Source organism: Betta splendens, chromosome 17 (assembly GCF_900634795.4).
Source record: "Betta splendens chromosome 17, fBetSpl5.4, whole genome shotgun sequence".
Lineage (NCBI taxonomy): Eukaryota > Metazoa > Chordata > Actinopteri > Anabantiformes > Osphronemidae > Betta > Betta splendens.
Window position 1 is genome coordinate 10,107,240 of NC_040897.2, and position 20,814 is coordinate 10,128,053.

The 20,814-nt window shown below is 47.3% G+C and overlaps 1 protein-coding gene and 1 long non-coding RNA gene across 6 annotated transcripts; one reads left to right on the forward strand and one right to left on the reverse strand.

Moving 5' to 3' along the window:
* Positions 1–115: 115 nt before the first annotated feature.
* Positions 116–10,520, reverse strand: kctd1 (potassium channel tetramerization domain containing 1). 3 transcript variants are annotated; one of them, XM_029132434.3, is made up of 6 exons: positions 10,215–10,520; positions 7,368–7,507; positions 5,193–5,371; positions 4,303–4,447; positions 3,034–3,339; positions 116–1,284 (listed from the first exon to the last, which is right to left on the reverse strand). In XM_029132434.3, exons 2-6 carry the CDS (start codon positions 7,455–7,457, stop codon positions 1,123–1,125), a joined length of 882 nt encoding a protein of 293 aa, XP_028988267.1. In that variant the 5' UTR covers positions 7,458–7,507; positions 10,215–10,520; the 3' UTR covers positions 116–1,122. The 3 variants fall into 3 exon arrangements, with proteins under 3 accessions (XP_028988267.1, XP_028988268.1, XP_028988266.1); XM_029132435.3 differs by lacking the exon at positions 7,368–7,507 and having other exon boundaries at positions 10,215–10,519; XM_029132433.3 differs by lacking the exons at positions 7,368–7,507; positions 10,215–10,520 and adding an exon at positions 6,109–7,303.
* Positions 10,521–10,954: 434 nt separating this feature from the next.
* LOC129603301 (uncharacterized) lies at positions 10,955–14,077 on the forward strand. 3 transcript variants are annotated; one of them, XR_008693068.1, is made up of 3 exons: positions 10,955–12,510; positions 12,591–13,724; positions 13,911–14,077. It is a non-coding gene; the product is annotated as an uncharacterized LOC129603301 (long non-coding RNA). The 3 variants fall into 3 exon arrangements; XR_008693067.1 differs by having other exon boundaries at positions 10,957–13,297; positions 13,387–13,724; XR_008693066.1 differs by having other exon boundaries at positions 10,955–13,724.
* Positions 14,078–20,814: the final 6,737 nt, after the last annotated feature.

The window sequence follows — 20,814 nt, forward strand, 5'->3', positions numbered from 1 at the left end:
GATGTTGAAATGTGGAATAGATGCACCATTGTTAATATCTGATGCCAACCTGGGAAGACGTGGAAAAGTCAATGCGTTCCCTACAGCAATGGAAAAACAGCGAACAGACACGGTGACAACTTCAGTTGAGATTTATTTCACGTTTCGCTACATTCCTCTTAACTCAAATCGCGGGAGCGTAGGCGGGTCAGTCATCTGAGAAACACTTCATGTTTAACTTCATATCAATATGTGCTACGAGTAAAGACGATCCTGGAGTGGGTTGCACAATATGGTTTTAATCTGTTCAGCCATGTCTGACTTGCTTTAAAAATATTCCATGTAAAAAACACAAACACATATACAATGAGAAACTATACAGGTCATGACTCGGAAGAATATAATGGTCCAATTAAAAAACTCCCAAAGTAGCACATGGGGTTTAGTGGTTCATATGCCCCAGTGAGGGAAATGATGTCATAATTTACTAAATCATGGATATAGATTGGTCTTTGTTAAATGTTAAATTATGATACTAATGTCAACTATATTTTATGGCATATTCCAATAAAATAACCTCCATAAAGAAAAACTAACACTTCATTGGTATCACAATATTTAACATGAAGTAGTAGTAAAAAAAGATGTTCATGACAACTGAGACATTCTGAACTGTAAGCAACACATTAGTGACCTTTTTACAGCGAGGCATAAAAACAGACTCAGCCAATTTGCTAGTGAGACAAGCTATGCAACGTACTACATCAGCGATAAAAGCCTTCTTTTAAATTTATATAGGTGTAATAGAAGTCGTGGGTAACCTAATGTAGGCTCCAAGTTTTAAAACCAACTTTGTTTGGGGATCCAGCATATATAAATCCGTTTTGAATTGGTTTATCAGGGGCTAGACAATCACAAATGTCCTTGCAATCTCAAACTTAACAAATATCTTGTGTCTTCGTACGGTAAAAATCCTCTGTTGACCTTTTTTTTTATTCCCTAGATGATTCTGGAGTTTAACGAAACGAAAACATCAACAAGGTGAACAAAAAAAATTGAGTCCACAGAGCTCTGCAGCGTCAAGCGTTTGGCTGCCACAAAAAAAAAGAAAAAGTCTAGCGCCACCTGCTGCTCAGGAGGTTTCTAGTCCAGCTGCTCCTGCTTTATCCTGTTCGAATTGGGTCCTCGCTGACCCGTCCTCCTCAGTTCCCTCCTCAGGACGTACTCGCTAAATTGGGATGAGTCCACGCCGCCGCCGCAGGAGCCGGCGATCTCGAAGCCGCGTTGTTGGAGGCGCTCTAGAACCTGCGGGAGACAAAGGAAGTGGTCAGAGCCGGTGGCGTCATTAGCAGCGTGGCGACAGGCGGCGCTTGATCAACTCAGAACGTTTTCATGTAACCTTTTGTTCGTCGCTGCAACGCGGAAAAGGGATAGACTCGTCAGAAACGTCGCACTGCTGCCGAGCCCAAAGCGCCGGGAGCGGCTTCGGGAATAAGCTGCGGCGGCGCGCGGCCTGTGACGGGAATTTGGATGAGGCGTTTTTTTTCGCGAGACTCCCGAAACCAAGGGCCTCTCATTGTTCGCCGCAACGCGCGTGTGCCGCCGCTCCCGATCTCTCGCGGCCTCGCAGACATCTGCAGACGTGTCCAGGGGGGCTGTAGGATCGCATTCCATCGAAGAGGCCCCAGGGAGCGGCGAGGCTTTCTCTCTGCCACTTGGCTCGGCGCGGGTTGCTTAGCAAAACCCCCTCTCTCCATTTCTTCCCCTGCCCCGAGGCCCAAGCCTCCGCCGAAACTACAAAGGTCCCCCTACTGCTGGCAGCTCTCTCTGCCCCCCCCCCCCCTTCCTTCTCTCCAAACCCCCGCCCTGCCTCCATTAGCCGCAGATACAGCATCCACCGCCGGCGTGCTTTAATAACCAAACAGGATTATGGGCCCTGCCTGGGGACAACCTGCCAGGGAGCATGCTCACTCTCTTGCTCGCTCTCCACGACTTGCACACTTCAGAGACGGGTTTGTTTGTGTGTGTTTTTTCGGGAAGGAGATAGAGATTCGACTTGCTCACATGGAGACACAGTCCAAATCATTGTGAAATCTTTTCAAACATGCCTCTCCGCCATCATTTATTGAGGCATATCTGAGGATTTTGACCATAAATGAATTAGTGCAATATCAATATATAATTAGGAAGATTCAATATTGCCAAATACACACTGAGTATGAAACAATGCATAGTTTTCCAAAATATATTTCTACTCTTGGTGTTACAGTGTCAGGAGGGTTTGAGTATGTTTTCTATATTTCATATGAATAATGAATACTTGGAATCTTTCCCCTTCTACTGCATGTGTTAATTAAGACAGAACTAAAGTTAACAGTATGTGGCAGAACTCCTTTAATAACTATAGATGTCTACATTATCGCCTGCAGAGCTAGTTTACTTGCCATTAGTTTGCATCTACAGCCTTATGGATCTGCAGAGGTCCGCTATCAGAAACTCATCTTAAATTATGTCAATTAAAGAGTTTGATTGAATTTATCAGAGGTGCCAAGTCAATATGAAAGTTAAGAACACTCAACATGACCTAAGGATTTCATTGTAAGTGTCTTGTGGAGCCCACGAGGCCAGTGGAGATGAAGAAAGCAGCCGCTCCATGAGGGTTGAAGTGGTGCAACCTCATTGAAGCTGACCATTGACCACTTCCAGAGTCGAAGTCACAATTATTATTCCGATCAGATCAGAGAAAAGTAAAGATAGTGGGAGGTTTGTCTAATGATCGCTTGCTAAATTGAAGCTTTGATTGAGTCATCAAAGGGCGTATTTTTCTGCAAGGCTGTTCTTGTGATTTTGATTAGATTAAAAATAGATAGGACGTCAAATCAGGCATCAGTAAAATTTTAAAACTCTGCAGTATTAGGGCAAATGAAGAGAGGCTGAACGAACGAATCATCACCTCAGTTACTCCCTTGGGCTGAATGGAAAAACAGGTACACTAGTATCTAATTATGCAGCATATGGAAACTAAGATGCTGGGTTCAGCCACAGTGCCGTTACCTGGACGGAGTTGAGGTGGCAGTACCCATTGAGCGGGAATCGGATGACGTGCGTGGAGTCGTGGTTCCAGCCGGCGTTGACGGAGTTGCACATGACGTCGCCGATCTCCGGGAACACGTCCTCGATCAGGGCCTTGTCGCCGCTCAGCGTGATCCGCTCGCCCAGGTCGGGCGCCACGCGCACCACCAGGCACTCGCAGGGGCGCGAGACCCTGCTCAGCTCCTGGTCCTGGCGCCAGCGCTCCAGCTCGGCCAGCATGGGCTGCAGCTGGAAGTACCGCGCCTCCTCGTACAGCAGGCTGTAGTCCTGCGGCAGACGCGATTATGGGATGTAGGTGAATATGACATTTTACTAGTTCAGTTAGTAACAAGACCCATCATTAACACCAACTACCTTTGGGCTTTGGGTGCTGACCATGCATCTGTGCCATGAGGCCAACACTGGAAACCATGTGATGCTAGCATCTGTACCCATGTGTGGAATATTCGTGACTAACAACTGGGGGCACCTGGCAGCCGCAACACAGTAAACAAAGCTAATCCAAAGCAAATGGAGACGACGAGCAACGTGCAATAAGCCGCACCAGAACACAATGCAGCGGAAAGCCGCTAAGCGGAGGAGATGCAATGTGACGTGTAGCACAGGGCAGATCCTTTACCCGCACGACTGCGGGGTCTGCGCTGCGACGCGACCCGGCGTTCTCATCCGAATCTCCAAATGTGCTCCATGTGGCTGCAGCCTCGGCCTGAACTCCAGCCCGCCTTTTGTCTTTGCTTATTTTAGCTGACATACTTTCCGCTGATTGACTCACACTGTGGACAGTCCATCAGATAATGCGGTTATTTATTTTCTCCCAGGGCAAGTTAAATAATTACGGACTCGGTGACACAAACGAATAAAACAGAAGGAATGTTAATGCGTCGCATACAGTGAGACTCGCACATGGCTCGGCATCACAGGGGTCAGTGGCGCCACAGCGTTTATTTGTTTGGCTCGATGAATTCTCGCCGTGCGCCTCGCGTGTTGTATCGTAAAGGAGGTTTGGCAGCTAATAATCGCGGGGATCAGGCCGTATCTCATCATCAGTAAACACGTTAGGATCGAGTCCTCGTATTTCCCCCTCCGGCACTGGGGCCATTTTCAGTAATTCAAAGAGGACAAGTGACCAAGGGCACGCGGGCAGCCTCCGCCAGCATTGTGCGTGCTAAGTTGTAGGTTTGCTGACTGGCTGATGGGCCGTTACAGTTTCCAGGATGGACATCTACTCACTTTGAAGTCGTCGGGAATGAGGAGCTTGGACGTCCTGAGGAAGTTGAGGATGTAGCGGAACATGTGTCCATCCCTGTCAATGAAGTAGTGCTGCTTCAGGCTGTCCAGGACTATAGGCTCTGTGCCATCAAAGAGACGACCGATTCTGCCCACACACAGAGGGGAGGGGTGGCAGGTTGGGCAGACAGAGAGGGAGAGGGAGGGAGAAAACATGTCAATATTAGCCTCCGTTTCTTGATTTTACGTGTAAAACCTGTTCCTGGAACATCTATGAGAATATGGGAAACATACTAAAACCACATCAATATTCTCAGGCTCTGAAATGTTCTTCACACCTTTGCACAGACACACGCTGAGCTCTAAAAAAGACATTGGGGAGGTTGAAATGAGGCAAAGGAAGAGAAGAAAGAGCGAGAGAAAGGAGCAGATTAGAAGCAGAGGTGGTCTGCAGAGGTCAGGGCCAGCTGGTGGTGGGCCGCCTGAGGCAGGATGCCAGTCCCCCCCCCCCGGGCCGGCAGCGACAGTGCAGCCTCCCACCCTCCAGATGGCCTCGCGCCCTTTGGCCCTTCGCTGCTGCTGTGACAGCTGTCACAATAACCAAGTTGCTTTTGTCTGTGCGCTGCATCCTGCAATCAAAGCCTCCGCGGACTGTTTACCTCTCAGAATAACCGTGGGTTATATGTTGGGAGCCGCTGATCAAACCCAACCCGGCTGATACACGAAGGGAATGATGTCGACCGAGTGCTGAGTGAGATTTGAAGACTTTTGACATTTGATGGCTTAATGTCACTGGGTGACATTAAAAATTCTTGAAAGTAACATTCAGCCAAGACCAAAAGCACCGATTTCATCTTCATCACGTGCTTACATACGTGGCAATACACACTCACCGAGACTCTGGGAATTTTGTTAAGGTGGCCAGACTGCTGGTGTACATGTGTCCCCCAACATCGATGTGGACAGGGGCGTTGGACTTGGTGAGCTGAGCAGGCGTGGGGATGCCCTGGTTGCTCAAGGGAGACACTGGTGACCTAGTGATCATGGGCCTGGACATGCTGGAGCGATTATCCTGTTTCAGCAACAAGGGAGAGAAGGAGTTTAACACTCGCATGACCAGCAGGACATGCATCAAACACCAGCTCCAGCTGCAAATCAAAGGCAAAAAAGGGCACAAATACAAAGAAAGTGGTTATGATTTCTGCTTTGTAACTAACTCAACACTCAGGACAGCAAAGAAATATGATCCTCTGCAAGTTAGAGCAGCCTGACCTTGACCTGAATGCTGCCACAAAGCACAAGCATTCACTCCTGTGGGCCATAATCTCCAAAACCAAATTAATTTGGAGCATCAATCTCGCGGTCTTGGAAACGCGTATTAACGACTCTTGATTTGAATACTGAAATAGGATCTGTAGGAACCGTCTCCTCATAACCTACAAAACACTAATAGCAGACAATTGCTGGTGAAATCAGGCTACTTCACCCCCCAAAAAAAGTTTCCCACCAGGAAGATGGGGGAAAACGCAAGTGAGTGTTCCATCTCCATCAACGATGGTTACTAGCTCCATGCGACTGATATTTACTGAAACGGGTTAAAAAAAGCATTGAAGGCAGAAACGACCCTCCACGCGCACAGACGGTGCGTGTACAACGTGACAACAAGTGCGCGCAGTGCCATTAAGGACAACGGGACCGATGCGTTCCATCCCCGCATGCATCCGCCACAGCGTCGAGCGTTCAGCAGCCTATGCAGTAACTTCGCGGGTCCCGTTGCAGACAACATGCGGGGTTTTGTACGCGTTTTACCTGCGCCGGCATCACCGTGGTCGGAGAGGAAGTCACCGAGTGGTCATTTTGCTTGAGCGACGCTGCGGGGAGCGGCTCTCCTCGCACCGCGAACATCAGCGAGGACTCCCTGCACTCCGCCGCTCGCATCGGCAGCCGTTTGAGGGACGCGTGCACGGACTCGTCCACGGAACTGATTGGACGCGGCCGCTTCCTCGCCTTCTGATGCGTTAAGTCCATGATATCCGTTTCGTCCATTACCGCTCAGAGTTTAAGGTGAGCAGACACAGCGCGGTCGTCTCGGGGTGGTGGGTTGTTGTTGTTGTTTTTTTTTTTTTTTTTTTACCCCCCTCTCCGAACGCACCTGCCAAAAATGTGGAGAGGCGTGAAAAAAAAAAGCGCGGCGAGCGAACACCGGGGGAAGAGCGGCGCCGTGGCTGTCACGCGGAGCGGCTCCTTTGCAATGGCTGGAAGAAGTCAAAGCCCCCGACAACATTAGCATCGTAGCGCCCGCGGCTCTTCTGGGCTGTCGCTGCTTCAGCGGCAGGTATGCGTGTCGCATTTTCAGAATTAAACGAGTCCCGCCGACCAAAGTGGGAGCGTCTGCCGGGCGAGTCGGGTCGGCGCTCACATCTGGACCCCACGGCTGCCCTTTGCCCTTTTCGGAGCGGCGTTTGTGCGCGCGCACGGCTCCTCTCGTCCTGATCCCGCTGCCCATTGTTCAGCAGGTCCAACTCTCCCCCACCAACGGCACCGAGACCCAGTTATTAATAACCTTTTTCACCCTCACACGTTTCATTCATTCGCACCTGGTTAATAATTAAAAAGGTGTTGCGGTGGACAATCTTTTTTTATCATTTCCACAGAATACTAATAATGAAAACTCATGTCCCACTATAACATCTGTCACTCAGACAAGATGGACACGCTCAATATGGTTTTCATCAGTAGTTGGCGTCGTGCCCCACAAACGTCAGGATCATAAGTGCTGTGCTGAAACACCACCTATGACCAGGAGTGCACAAAAAACCCCACCAAACAACACAAATAGCATGAGGAGTACAACACCAGACCACAACATGTCCAAATGCAGTTAAAAGTACTGCCACAGCACTCTCCTGGGCTGCTCCTCCATAAAAAATGCAGGGAATCCACAATTTTTAATAACATTCTGATTAAAATTAATTAGTTCAACCACTGGCCTTAAAACATCCACATTCCTGATTCTCATTGGCAGTGTGAGTTTCACACCTAGATACCCAATTAGCAATTAAGCTTGCCTTTGAGTGTAGGCCTCCAATGCGGTGTGTGATCCTGGTCTGATTTGCATGCCGCTTGTGCACGCGCTGATAAGCGCAGGCAGCAGCCATACATAGTTTTAAAATTCAACTCCAGAATCCCTCGCAGAAGGCAAAGGGGCCTGCAGGGCAAAAGAGAGAGAAATCACATGGCTGCTCTTCAAAAGGGGACCTGTGTAAGGCAGCCGGCAAAGTGCGTGGGATCACACTCAGAATGCAGGTAATTTGTTCCCTGACTAATTTGTGGAGATGATGGTGTGCGTGTGTGTGTGCGAGAGAGAGAGAGAGAGAGAGACTGCGAGAAGTGAGTGTGTGCCTGTGGAGAGTAAGTTCTGAAAACAGCTTGGTGGAATTGGATTTCCTCAAAGCCTTGTCATCGCAAAGGTGGATTGAGTGTAAAATCTGTAAGGCATTATGGAAAATTGCAGAGGAGAGAGAAGAGAGAGTGAAAGAGAACAGGGTGTTTGGGTGGGTGGCTGTCGGAATGTGCTCTCAAATCGGGAAATCGCACCGAGTCGGTGGATATGTCGTCGACATCCACATCGCATGTCTGTGTTTTGGCACTTTTACCACCGTTCGGGGACACTTCCAAGGTCACTGCGAATGTGGATCCGTCAGCGGACCCGTGCATCAGCCAGGGGTTCCAGATGTGCACTGAAGGCCTGTCCTACCTGTTGCTGGCCGCGGTACCAGGGTCTCTTGTGTGACGGTGGTGTCTATAGCATTTGTCTCGTGTGTTTTTAAAGAATTCGCCCATTTAGTCAAGTTGTGTAACAAAATGAGGAGCCTCAAAGTCTACAGTGCTGCTGTAGCGTTTTTTCCAGCGTCGTGGCTTTTATGTGAATAAACAAACCCCGCACATGTGTGTACGGCAGCCTGGTGCAGGCCTTCGCCCAGTAACGCTTCAAAAAGCCCAGGAAGTAAGTGCCTGTCTGCTGCTGCAGTAATCAAAGGGCCTACTGGGATCAGCATAAGCAACAAACCAGCTTTCAATTTTCCATCCCACAATGCAGCTCTTCGGCTTCGACATATCGCACAAGACACAATTAGCATTTCAGATCAGAGCATTAACATTCAGTCGGAGGCAGGGAGACTGGTATTTACATAATCTCGATGGGTTGTCTCTGCTCGGTGCCCTCGGCCATTTGTTTCAAATGTCCACACACAGACAGCCACAGACTTTGGGTTAACTTCAGTCACTTGGAGCCGTGCAAAGGCAGAAACGGCAGCAGGTAGTGACAGAAAGGCCTGGGAAACACTGGAGTTAGGGCAAATCGTCCCTTTGCATTATATTTGCTGTGCAAGTAGAAGAGCTGGAAGTTAAATTATGATCATTTGTAATTTATGTGGATTATGGAGCTGTGTTTGACAATGTACAACCAACTAAGGCTGAAATGATGTAAAGTTTTAGTTGCACCGCTCCAATACGCAGTTTTCCTCCGGGTTTTATTACTAGAGCTACTTCTGGGTGGAATTACTGCGGCGCTACATCACACACGAGGAAGTGTGATCAGCGCCGTGTTGCTGCAGGCTGCTGGAGACAGTGGTGCATGTTCACTGGCACGGATCGAACCGTCCCAAGGCGCAGGAGTGGCAGCGCCATCATATGAATGAATAACAGCATCTCCGGCCACGGCCTTGCAACGCACGGGGAAACCAAACGTGCCGAGGTTGGAGGCTGGCGCACGTGACGAGGACCCGCGGGTCTTAGAAACGGGCGTCTTTGTTTAACATGTTCGTTAAGTTTTATTTAACGGGGGGACGTGATCAGATGCTTTACGTTCAGCGAGTAAGCTTTTGTTGTTACAGCGCCATCAAGTGATCAGACCCGTCACTCCAACACCCCTCAGTTTAAACATGCGCACTGTGAATCTGGTGAAGGCGACTACTGGCTTTTCTTTACAGGTGACCTGAACTTAGGAGGATTTCATTGATGAGGTTACGCGTAAATACTGAACGTCATTTAATAAAACTTATCTATGCAGCGAAGACAAAATTAACAAAAGCGTCACCCGTGTTTCAGCAGGCAACTATGAAGTGTGAACTTTCATAAGGCAACTGTGCTGTCATTTATAGAATGCACATCCCCGGAGGTGGAATACGTTCACTGTGGTTTTTGACCTACATTTGCCCGTTCGCAGTCCGGACCTTGGAGTTGATTACGCACGGCGCGGTCACGGAGCAAGAAAAAATAAATAAAAGAGAATAAAAGTCACCGCTATTTGTGTCTTCGTTTACATAAATGTGATTTTCTCAACACCGTCGAGGCTTGTGCTAAACGATGATTCACATTCGGCATTGACGTGTGTAAAAGGTACATCCTGTCTTACAGAGTATGGAAAAAACGCCCGCGGCGAAATTACTCCACAATGGCGTCTTTCATTAGAAGATCTGGGGCAGGCAGGAAATAGAACTGTTTCGCGACGAAACCGACGGCGAAAATCCTCGCGCAAGCGGCGAAAAGCGGGTTCGACGAAGTTACGGCCAAGTTGCGCGGCGACGGCGACGCGGAGACGGCGGCGCGTTCGGGGGCTGAAACGCGCCAGGAGCGAATTCACACGGTGGATAAGTGGAGTGCTCGCTCGACAACATCTGAGCCCGTAATCCGATGTTCGCTTCAATCACACGCCTCGTCGGCAGCTCCGCATGTCGGCGTCGGGCGCACACTTTAGCACAGTAACTAATGAACAATAGCCAGGAAGTGGTTAAATATTTTTTAAGAACTGTACCACTCGATTCGCTTGGCACATGCGTAAAAGCTGCTGCGCCCCAACGTCCCAGCGCATCCAGCCTCGGAAATAACAGCAAACCAAATAAATCCGCGCTTACCTGAAACGCAGAGCGGCATAAAGTATCTTTTTGTGCACCTTTTCCCTCCGTTTTGGCTCGCGATCTGCTTCCCTTCCCACACCAGTGAGAAATGCAATAGCTTGGCTAAGGTAGACAGAACAAAATACAGAGAATACTTGCTCCAGGGCTCCGAAACCCCTCAAGGCAAAGATCAGGATACAATTAGCTCATGTCTCTGCCCCAGTCTAAACCAATCTGCGGAATAAAACTGCGAGCGAAAGGAAGCGATCACAGCCGCGCGCCTCGGTCTTTGTTGAGTTTATGTTTTTATAAAATCAAATAAAGAAATCATTTTTTTTTCTGCATTTACAACACTCGCACTCCTCCTGCCTCCAACTTGCCTTCGCCGCCCTCTCGCAGAGAAGCTGATTTTAATCGTTATGATTAGTTTTGATGTAACGTTCCCCCGGGCGATTTCTACAAATGGATGGAGTGTTTCTTTGCCAGGGAGGAAAAGCAGCAGATGATGATAATTATATAGATTGTTGGTGGAGTCCTTTGATTCCCCCCCCCCACACACACACACACACACACCCACGACACCACCTCTGAAACATCTAGCCTCCTCTGCTTCTTTTACACCGGCCAACTTGTTGATTAGCTCGGACACAACTTATTACTTTAATGGAATGATGGAATGTGGTTAATGAAATTCTGACTGGAGTTTCTCCTTTGTAATCTCTTGCCCCCCCCCCCCCCCCCCCCCCCCCCTTGGACAAGCTCCACATGACGTAGTTGTATAAATAAGCACTTGCAGCTCTCCTTGCCCCAATCAAGTCTGAATCAATGCCTCGGGGTGATGCGCGAGCTCATTTCAGATGTTCACCCATGCATGGATTCGGGAAGATTGAGGCACTTCTGAGGCTCTTTGAATTACTTGGGAAATGTAGACAGCGTCGGAATAGCATGTTTAAAGCGATCCCTTTTGTAAAATCCCTTCAGATGAACAGTGATAATTATTCTGTGGCGGCAAGGAGTGCTGTTCCGTGCACATCTGGATGTAGGATTGAAGTGAGTTACCCCCGCCATGACAGAGGACGGAAACACCCGCTTCTACGCCCCCTACTGGTCAGAGCACCAACTTGTTCTGTACAGCTGAAGTTTAGGAGTGAGGCTGAATTAGAAGATCACCCAACACATGAGGCAGAAAAGTATAGATTAAGATAAATTATTGATTTGACACAATATTTATAAATATTTTATATAAATGAGTCTTCCTCCAGCAAGAAAAGAAAATCCGAGTTTGCTTTTAAGTTTGAGCATCAGATAAAAAACCAAGGAACCAGCGAGTCATGAATCAGACATGCAGCACAAGCAGACCTAAAGACCTAAATTGCTTTTGAGGACGGGCCAACTGCACCATCTTGATGATTGTGGAGCGATTAACCCCAGCGTTCAGGGATACGAGGCTACAAATGCACTGTGCGCGCGCACACCTGAGGCCCGTTCCACGCAAATGGATCCCATTCGGTGTGAGATCCTCTCATCCGTATTCCAAATATGCATCAGATGTTGCCTAACTAAGCAACGCATGAGGCGCCTGGTGCCAAAAGACAAACTCATTGTTCCAGCGCTGTCCTGGGCTTGCGCCGCAGTGTGGTGGACAAATTATCCGGATTGGTTGCAGATGTGCGTTCGCCCCGAACACAAACCGCCTCGCCTGAATGACATCACGAGCTCGCGAGAGCGTGCGAAACCAAGAAGGGAAGAGAGAGAAGAACCCTGGAGAACGTGTGGAGCTCTGGGGCGGGTATTAATCTGCTGATCAGTCCCCACTGTTAGCATTGAAACCCACAGGCCGCTGCTCCTCAAAACCAACACAGTTGAGTCTAAAGCTGCAGTTTGACACAGTTGGTGAACTGGAAGCACTGTGTTACGGTCTGAGCCGCACGACTCCATATTTTAGTGGCCGGGAGCGAAACAGTCTTCAGGCCTGAACAACTCCATCACCTCCGGTTTGAGCGAAGACGGCGGAATATTTCGGCGCCGCGTGAGCAGCTGCTTCACCTACCGACGGACACTCGGGCTCCGGCGAATAAATACGAGGCGCCGGTGCAGCCTCGGTCCATATTAATAACTCCCACTCCACTCGCCACACCCCTCTAATGGCCCGTGGTTATGTAAGGGAGTGGGATGGATGAGGGAGAGGGCCGAAGCTGCTCCAGAGCCTGACTCAATCTGCCCCGCGGGGTTGCACAGTTTTAGGCCACAACTCTTCATCAAGTACTGAAAATACTTCATCAGACTTGGAGAATGACTCCGGTTGGATGATCAGGTAAATCTATATAAAAGCGCCAGCATAAATATGCACAATATTTAGCATGTGTTAAATATTAATCACGCTCTTTTGTTCAGCTACTAAAGGCACATTGTAAACACAAGACACGCACTCGTGCCTTTCTCCAGAAACTTCCTTTGGCAAACACGGCGCGCGAGTGGCTGGGAACCACTTCGCACCGAGACGAAAGTGATCGAAGGCGAAGGTTTTCCCCCGACGTAACCTTTCTCTGTAACCGAGAGACGAGGGGCGATGCTGCGTGTCATCCCTCGCAGCCCCACTCACCAGTTCAACCATCCCACCCACAGTGGACAGAGGAGTCACTGTCACCACTGTGAGGGGAGGAGAGACAAGGGTGGGGGAGGGGGTGTTTGGGTAATGCTGGGAGGCTCTAATAAAATGTAATCCTATTATATGGTTCCCACTAGAGGGCAACAATAATAAAGGTTTCCCTAATAACACAAGCAGACCAAACCCAAATGGAAAACAGCTCCTCCGGTAAAGTCCCACACTTGTACATATATCCTCTCATTAACCCAGTTGCTGTTGGGCCAAATTACACCGACAGGCCTTCGAGATTCAGTTGCGATGGCGAAGCAAGAGTTAAGTCAAACAAATGTGTTTCATCAAACTGCAGTTTGGGCTCCTCTGCATAAAGGAATTGAAGCGGGAAGAGGCGGAGTGAGGGAATGTGTGCGGGTGAGAAGTTGGAAGCGGAGCCCCGAGGAAACCAATCAGAGCCTCGGCCCCCTCCCTTCCTGAGTCAAAGCCACCGGGGTCTCAGGTGTGCCTTACATGAGCTAATACCTTCCAAACCTGATTGTTTGTGTTAGAGTAATCAGACTTTTCTAAATTATCATTTTGGAAATGAAGGTCCCGCCGTCGATAAACAAAATATAGTGGGGCGACTTCACAACCTACAAATGTGACGACAAGAGTTCCATCGTCCAGATGATCACGAAGTTTAAATCTTCCTCGTGGACCAGACTGGGGGAAAGGTTTCCAGCTTTGAAGAATATGGAGTTTGATCCGGTGAGGGGCTCCACGAACACTGGAAAAGTTAAAAGAGGCCGATGTTAACGAGAAGTGGCAGCGAAAGGACGTAAACACAAACTCCCGTATTTATGTGATTTGATAAAGTAATGAAGGAGTTGCTCCACTTCTGAGCTGTCGCACGCAAATGCAGCCAAATATTTATCACAAGTGACAAGGTGAGTGGGAATATCAATCATGTTCTCAAGACAGCTTGAGTTATTAAGTGCGCCAATGTAACAGTATTACAAAACTGAGAATAACAGAGTTATTTATCTCTGCTTCTGCATGTGTGTGTGTGTGTGTGTGTGTGTGTGTGTGTGTGTGTGTGTGTGTGTGTGTGTGTGTGTGTGTGTGTCTGACAGCATCAGACGGAGGGAGAGAGAGTGTCGCATGCCTTCCTGTTCCTGTACCAGCCTCCAACCCCAGAGCCGCAGACTCAAGGCAGTTTCCAGAATCAAACAATTTCACGCAGCTACTGGAGGAGGAAATGAACTGAGCCCAGAGCAATAATAAAATTATACAAATGTTATTACAGACTCGCCTGCTACTGTCCTACTTTAATTCAAATTTGGGCACTCCAGGCAGCGCTGGTGGCAGAGACCTTCCTGAATAAATCAACATTAGCTTACGTCTAAATTATTAAGGAAGTGGGAGACTTTCTTGTTTATAGTATGAATTATTAAACAAGTGTTTAACGCAGTTTTTCTTCATGAATCCCCAAATATTAATTGCTAATGATCTTTAAGGTGTGTGTTTTATCTTTTGCCCCCTCTGTTGTGTGCGGGGAATTGACAATCTGAATTTCTAAGTTGCGACGGATCAGCCTGTTCTCAGTCACATAAGCGCGTGATGCCCTTTGAGACATCAGCCGGCCGCTGTTTGTGCGCGCGGCGGCCGCGGATGCGTCTTTCGCCGCTCAAACAGCGCCGGATTATTACCCGGTGTCACGTTTGCTTTGCCTCTCGGTAATTGAGGTGTCTGCCGTCCTCCTTTGCAAGACTGTCAGGGCGGTTTTCAATGAAAAGCCAGGATTAGAATAGGCTCCTATAGTCGCCTGAAAATGTATTACCGGAATTTCCAACAAGGTTTTGCTCCGTATTCCAGAGCAGATTTAATATTTCACCCTTATGAAATTCATAACAAAACCAAATTTCCAATTCAACTGGGACTTCTGTCCTGTGCTTCCTGTCTGTTTAATCTTCAGGTAAGCAAGGGCTGATAAATCAAACCTGAGAGAGCCCATTCCCCACCACCTGCACCACGAGGGAACAGTCAGTGCATGAAATATCAGATTTATGTACTCATTTATGTGGACTACAAAGAATATTAGAGGGAGCCGGCCTGAGGCCACAGACGCCTTAAAGGAAATGGCTGCAGGTCAGCAGGTAACAGATAGTGTTACTATGGGAGCACATCTGGCTTAAAGCTTGACAGTCACAGATTGCTTGTTTACATGATTTTAATCAAAATTACATAAATGTACATGTACAGTATCTGAAATGTAGTTTAAGTTGGGCAGTTTGAGTGAACGTCCACGAAAATAATCTACACATGTTTGATTGCTGAATACTGAGCCTGTGGTGTGAAGGCTTAATGTCTCAGTTCAGGTCTGAATTCATCTTCTGGATCGATTGAAAATAAAATGTGACCCACACTTATGAATAAACCTGACTTGCTTCTACACAGGTCTACCTGCACATCCAAGGCTCATGGCTGCCCTCCCCTGGAGAAATCCAAGCAGGAGAATCTTTTTCACAGCAGGTCATTCACAGCGTGGCCGGAAGAGGTCGCTGTGGTCGCACAAAAAAAGTGCATTCTTGGAAAAGATGTGTGTACACGTACTGTAAGAGTGAAACGAATGTTAGTTTAGTACATGAATAACATGACAGCGAAGATGTGCAAGCACAGTATCTGCAGTTTGCTGCAGATATTGTGCTGTTCTTGGCGCAAAGGAAATAAATGTAGGCAAAATAGATAATTTTGCATCAGATTTCCTGAGCCCTTCACTGATGATATCACATGAACTATTCTTCGGGGTCTACCTCACAATGACCACATACCATTTGGCCACATTTTTATTTAAAAAATCATTTTATGTGAGAAAAAGAAAATTATACAGAGAAATAAAAAATGGTCAAATCTCGAAAAAGTCTAGAACATACAACTGTCTGGTACCACAATTAAAAATAAGAGCTAGAAACGTCAAACTGTGAAACCCGTGTACTCACAATATGAAGTGATTTCCCTGATGAGTGCACTGAAAATAGAAATCAATGCAATAAAACTTCCACTGCTCGGGACCTGTACTGTAGTTAATGGTCACAAGAAAAACCTGCTGTTATTACACATACTGTACAGTAGAGAACACGGAGCAAATGTGACACTAATCCAGAAATAACAAGCCAGCGGTTTCTTCTTCACGTCTCCCATTCAGCATGGTGACCCGCCATAATTGGTTGACCCTACACATATTTCTTTAATGCGGTTTATTGTGGGCCGCGTGCAACGTGTGCGGCATGCCAACGACGCTACGGAGCTATCAGCACCTGAGGAGCAGTATTGAACAGGCTGTGGATGCTCACTAGAACCAGGCATTGAATCACATTAGCTTCGCTCACAATGGGAGTAATTCTAGCCTGTTTTAGATGAGGCCGGGCTCAACTCCAGCTCCAGAGCTTCATTGTCTTTACAGATTGGTCTGCTTCCAGTGATAGTCGTCGAGTACCGGAAAGGTCCTCGGTTCTCAGTTGTCTCCAGATCAAGGGTTTGGACGAATGATGATGGGACTGTCTCCCGTCTCCTCCTCCTTATGCTTCAGCATCTTCATCTCAGGGCAGTACAGGTGTTCATAGACCTACCACCAGAAAGGCAAGCACAGCAAAAGTTATTATCAACAGACACACAACAGCCTGGCTTTCGTCTCAGTGATAAAACCTCATGTCTTTCTTTAATATTATATCAAAGATGTATGTTTTCCCTGACGCACGCTCTCGTGAACAGAGTGTGAAGAAATACGTGCACAGGTCAAAATGGATGTATTCGCTCTCATTAAACAGACCAAAGGAGGAATCCGTAGAGCGGATGAGAGACAGCATCCATTTCCCCGTGCGTTCGTTTGCTGTTCAGGGTTCAGGGAGGCCCCGGAGACCGGTTGCCATGGATTGGCTGCCTCCAATAAAGATGGGCACGTGGGTGTGAGACACAAAGAAGTGAGCAGCATCACACGCTGAATCGCAGCCTCCTCCTCCGTCTCCACGCGCCTCACGGTCCCAGCGTCGAGGGCCGGGTTCGCGCGGCCGCCACCGATGTGGCCCAAACGCTGCCCCGCGGTGGCGCCGCTCAGGCCAACGCTCAGCGAGACGAGGACAAGGTTGGGGGGGGGGGGGGGGTGGTATTGGTTCATCGTGGAGCACGGAGATGAGAGCGGCCAGGTATTCTCCAGACACAAGCCTCCAAAAGTCCTTGGTCCAGACCCCTTTAAACGCCACCATTAGGCTTTGACAGCTACACCAGGACAGGAAGCTTCTGGCAAAAAGAATAATGAGTAGAATGATTGGCCTACTTCTGTATTCCTGGTGTGCGCATGTGGCAGAGAATGCACTGAGCCCTATCAGGACGGCTGCCTCTGGGCACAGCATTTAGAGCTCCACCAGGGATTTAAAGCCGGTGACTTTGCATCAGAAAACGCCACACACACACAGTTCTTTAAACATTGGGCAAAGAGCCAAATGATCGTAGCTAAGGTTCAACGGCTGCCACTCAGTGAACGTTCCATCTGACTTTTAATTGAATGTGTTTCACATTGCTTTTATCAACGCGATAAATAATTTAATTGATAAATTAATTGGGATTGCACCCAGCAGTTTTGTTAATTAGTATTATTAGTACTATAATAATAATAATACTATAATTAGTATTAGTAACCAGGCACAGGAAGCGAACACGTTCAGGTTAAGTTGGGAAAGTTTGCTCGTAGTCCAAACAGTGTTGAACATAACATATATTATATACATAATAATATATAATATATACATAATATGATAAGACATGAAAAACACAGTGAAATATCTTAAAAAATATATTTAATCAGCAGTTACTTCCAAATACATCTTTTCATCTTCATTTGATCTAATCTGAGACATTATTACAGAGGGAGGTTGTGCCTCAGCTTGACACTGAAATGCTAAATAATATTAAGAGTTAATTGTGCTGTTGACATTCATAATGCCCATATTTAGTCAGACTAGTTTAATATTTGGCCATTTTACTAAATGAAGCCAACAACCTAAGGATCAGACGTTTAATCTGAGGACAGGCCTCACTTCCTAAAAACACAGGCAACTGAAGCTGATCAACGCCTCCATGTGGCCACAAAAGGATTCTGGGAATCTTTTAAAAGCTACTACTTGCGCTACTCAAAACTATGGATAATGAATACATACTGCAAACCACTGCACATCTGTCACCTGAAGATAAGCGTTTTTGCTTTAAATATAGATCAAACTCATGCCAATAAAAAAAATAAAATCATGGCGTTTTAAAGAATGCACCATGAATCAAACGAGCGTTTACCATAAAACCAGTCACGACCAGCATCGCATGTATAATATTTATGTATGCGGTGCGTTTTTATTTACAATGGTAAACGTGGCCACCAGGCTGAACCCATATAGTGAGATTTAAATGCGCACACTATACAAACTAGAACATTAATGAGCTGCATTGCAAAGCAGTTAATATCACGTGGAGCCTTTTGTGTAGCTCCTCCAGGCTCCACACACGTCAGCCGCTTCCTTTCTTAATTATTAAAAACCTAATTCTACAGCCTCGCATTTGTTTAAGTTCCTGGTGAATCCACTGGCGTTGGCGAACAATATGAAATATGAAATTGGAACCGAAGGGGTTAATTTGGCCCCGCCATGATTTTTAAAAGGAATTATTGACACTTAATAAATTGATAAAAATAGAAATCCAGAAAATAAATGTAAAAATATAGGTTTGTTTTGTTTTTTTTCTTATTCAGTCGCAGCTGTAACCCTGGGGATTAACCAGAGGCAGCTTAGGCAGACTGTCTCTGGTAACAAACATGTTTTCATTACTGAGTAATGCTGCCATGGTTCATTAAACTCCAGTTCTGCCTTTGTCAGTGTTGCACCATGCCCATTCTTTTTTTCGTTCTTTGTTTTTACACAGTGGAGAGAATCCCAACGCTGTTAGATAATCTATAGTCTGAACCGGAGCCGATCACGGCCTGCACTTAAACGTTGATTCTCACTGACCTCGCGTGACCTTTGACCCTCCGGGCAAAACAAGCTACTAACTGCAACGTGAGGCAATCAGAAGACTGACTGAATCCTTGGGTCACGCATGCATATGGAGCTGCTGCTTCCATAAGATGGATCCATATTCATCCTCTAATTGGCGGACTGGACCTGGGCCTTCTCCAGGCCTGTGCTGCCGATGTGCGAGTGAAGAAGCGGATGAATAATCCTTCATTCTGGAATGTTGTCCTGCCGCGGTTCGTGTGTGACTGGCAGCCGCCCCGGCGCTGGCAGCGGGGCGGAGAGGAGCTATTTACCATTAATCACACTGCAGTGCGTCGCAACTAATAACAAACACAAACACTGGATAATTAAACTGACTTGAACCATCATTCCTCTTTCTTATCTCGGTCTTGGCAAGTCGGTCTGTGCTACAAGATTAATTGCAAATTACATACTGTTTAACACTTATTGCAGCAGAGTCAACAGTTGGAATTCATATTTTTTAATCTTTTTTTTGTCGTTGTTGTGTTTTTTTATCACGAGAGCTCCAACTCCCTTCATTGAATCTGTTCTGCTCTGCACACGCCCCCCCCCCACTGCTGCTACAGTTACATTGCACACTGCAAGCATCACTGCAGCTCGCTGGTATTTAATCAACTCCACCTCCAGGCTCTGATTGTAGTCTCCCCGCGGGTGAAGGTTTTATTATAGTCACTCCCGAACGACTGCGGGCAGGCTTAAGGAGTGTGCAGCACGAAGTGATGATGCCAGGCCCTAAATGCTAAGAGCCAACTATCTATACTCACCCTTAACGTATCAATAAAAGTTCCCCTCGCATGTAATTACTGTACTGGTTCCTGAAATTGGCATTCTGCACGAACCCCGCTGATGAACAGCTTTTTGCCTGTGCTCCGCTTTCCCTTTCACTCCCGCAGACGCAATCGGAGGACCTTGAGATTATAGAGCTGTCGGACAGAAACACGTTGACGGGATCGCTGTGTTTTGTGCTGCGCGGAGAGGCCACGTTCCCTCTAAGCTTCATTACTCCTATTCATGTTTCCTGCTTTCACCAACAAAAGGGAGTGGAAACGCAGCTAAAAGAGCATGGATTCATTTATTCATGGTGTTTTTATGTTACAGTATAAGACACTCTTCATTACCTGTTGCTTCAAGACTCAACAACACACTGAGCCCCGCGGTGCAGGAAGTTGATGATGAGATTATTGGGACCCACTGGGTCGGACCTGCCAACCGTTACACCTGTTGCCTCCTCCTTCATTGGATCCCTGCACATACTGGACCCATCCTTTCCCACAGGCAGCTGCTGGATTAGTGCCATTAATGTTCAGTGGGTTTAGTGCATGCACGCTAATATGTACCTCAGTGTGTTATGTGTTCTAAGCATTTGGCCCCTCGCTCTTTGTGGAAATGCCAGCCTCTCCAAACATGAAGAGAGAGTCGTCAAGGATGATGAATATCTTGCTTCCACGGCAGCTAAGCGCCGCTGAGTGATTTCTGTTTGTTTTTCCCTCTTTTCAATGTTAGCAGAGGACAAGTGCATTGGAGAGAATCTCATTTTTGCGGTGGACGTCTAAGTGTGAGTAAACACCCGCCTTGTGTTTCCAGGGCTTTCAGATGGCGTGCGGAGCATCCTGTTGCGTCTCCTGAAGGAATAAAGGATTCCAGCCTTTCAGTCTAGCTCTTTTCTGACTGGTGTTTATTTCTAAAATGCGACGCGTCACAAATGGAGGAAGTCAGTGATTTGTCCTTCCTAATAGCGGATGATTCAGCTGAGTGACGCGTCTGCGCTGCCTCAGAGTCAAACTGGCTTAGATCAGAGTTCAGCGTGTGGATCCTTAGTTTGCTCTTTGCCTTTCTCCTTCTTTCGATTTTCATACAACGGCTCCATTAGTGAGCGGAGCGGGGTCGAGGACTTTTACAGCTGGTGTTCAGACGCAACCCGTTCTAAATCATTAAAAGGGTTTCTGTAAGTTAGTCAGGG

Bases quoted from the DNA above. Each gene is read 5' to 3' on its own strand.
- kctd1 (XM_029132433.3), bottom strand. From the start codon at position 6,345: ATGGACGAAACGGATATCATGGACTTAACGCATCAGAAGGCGAGGAAG. The intron at 4,448-5,192 runs GTGAGTGTGTAT...GTGTGTGGGCAG, and splicing joins ACAAAATTCCCAGAGTCTCG to AATCGGTCGTCTCTTTGATG. The intron at 3,340-4,302 runs GTGAGTAGATGT...CGTCTGCCGCAG, and splicing joins TCATTCCCGACGACTTCAAA to GACTACAGCCTGCTGTACGA.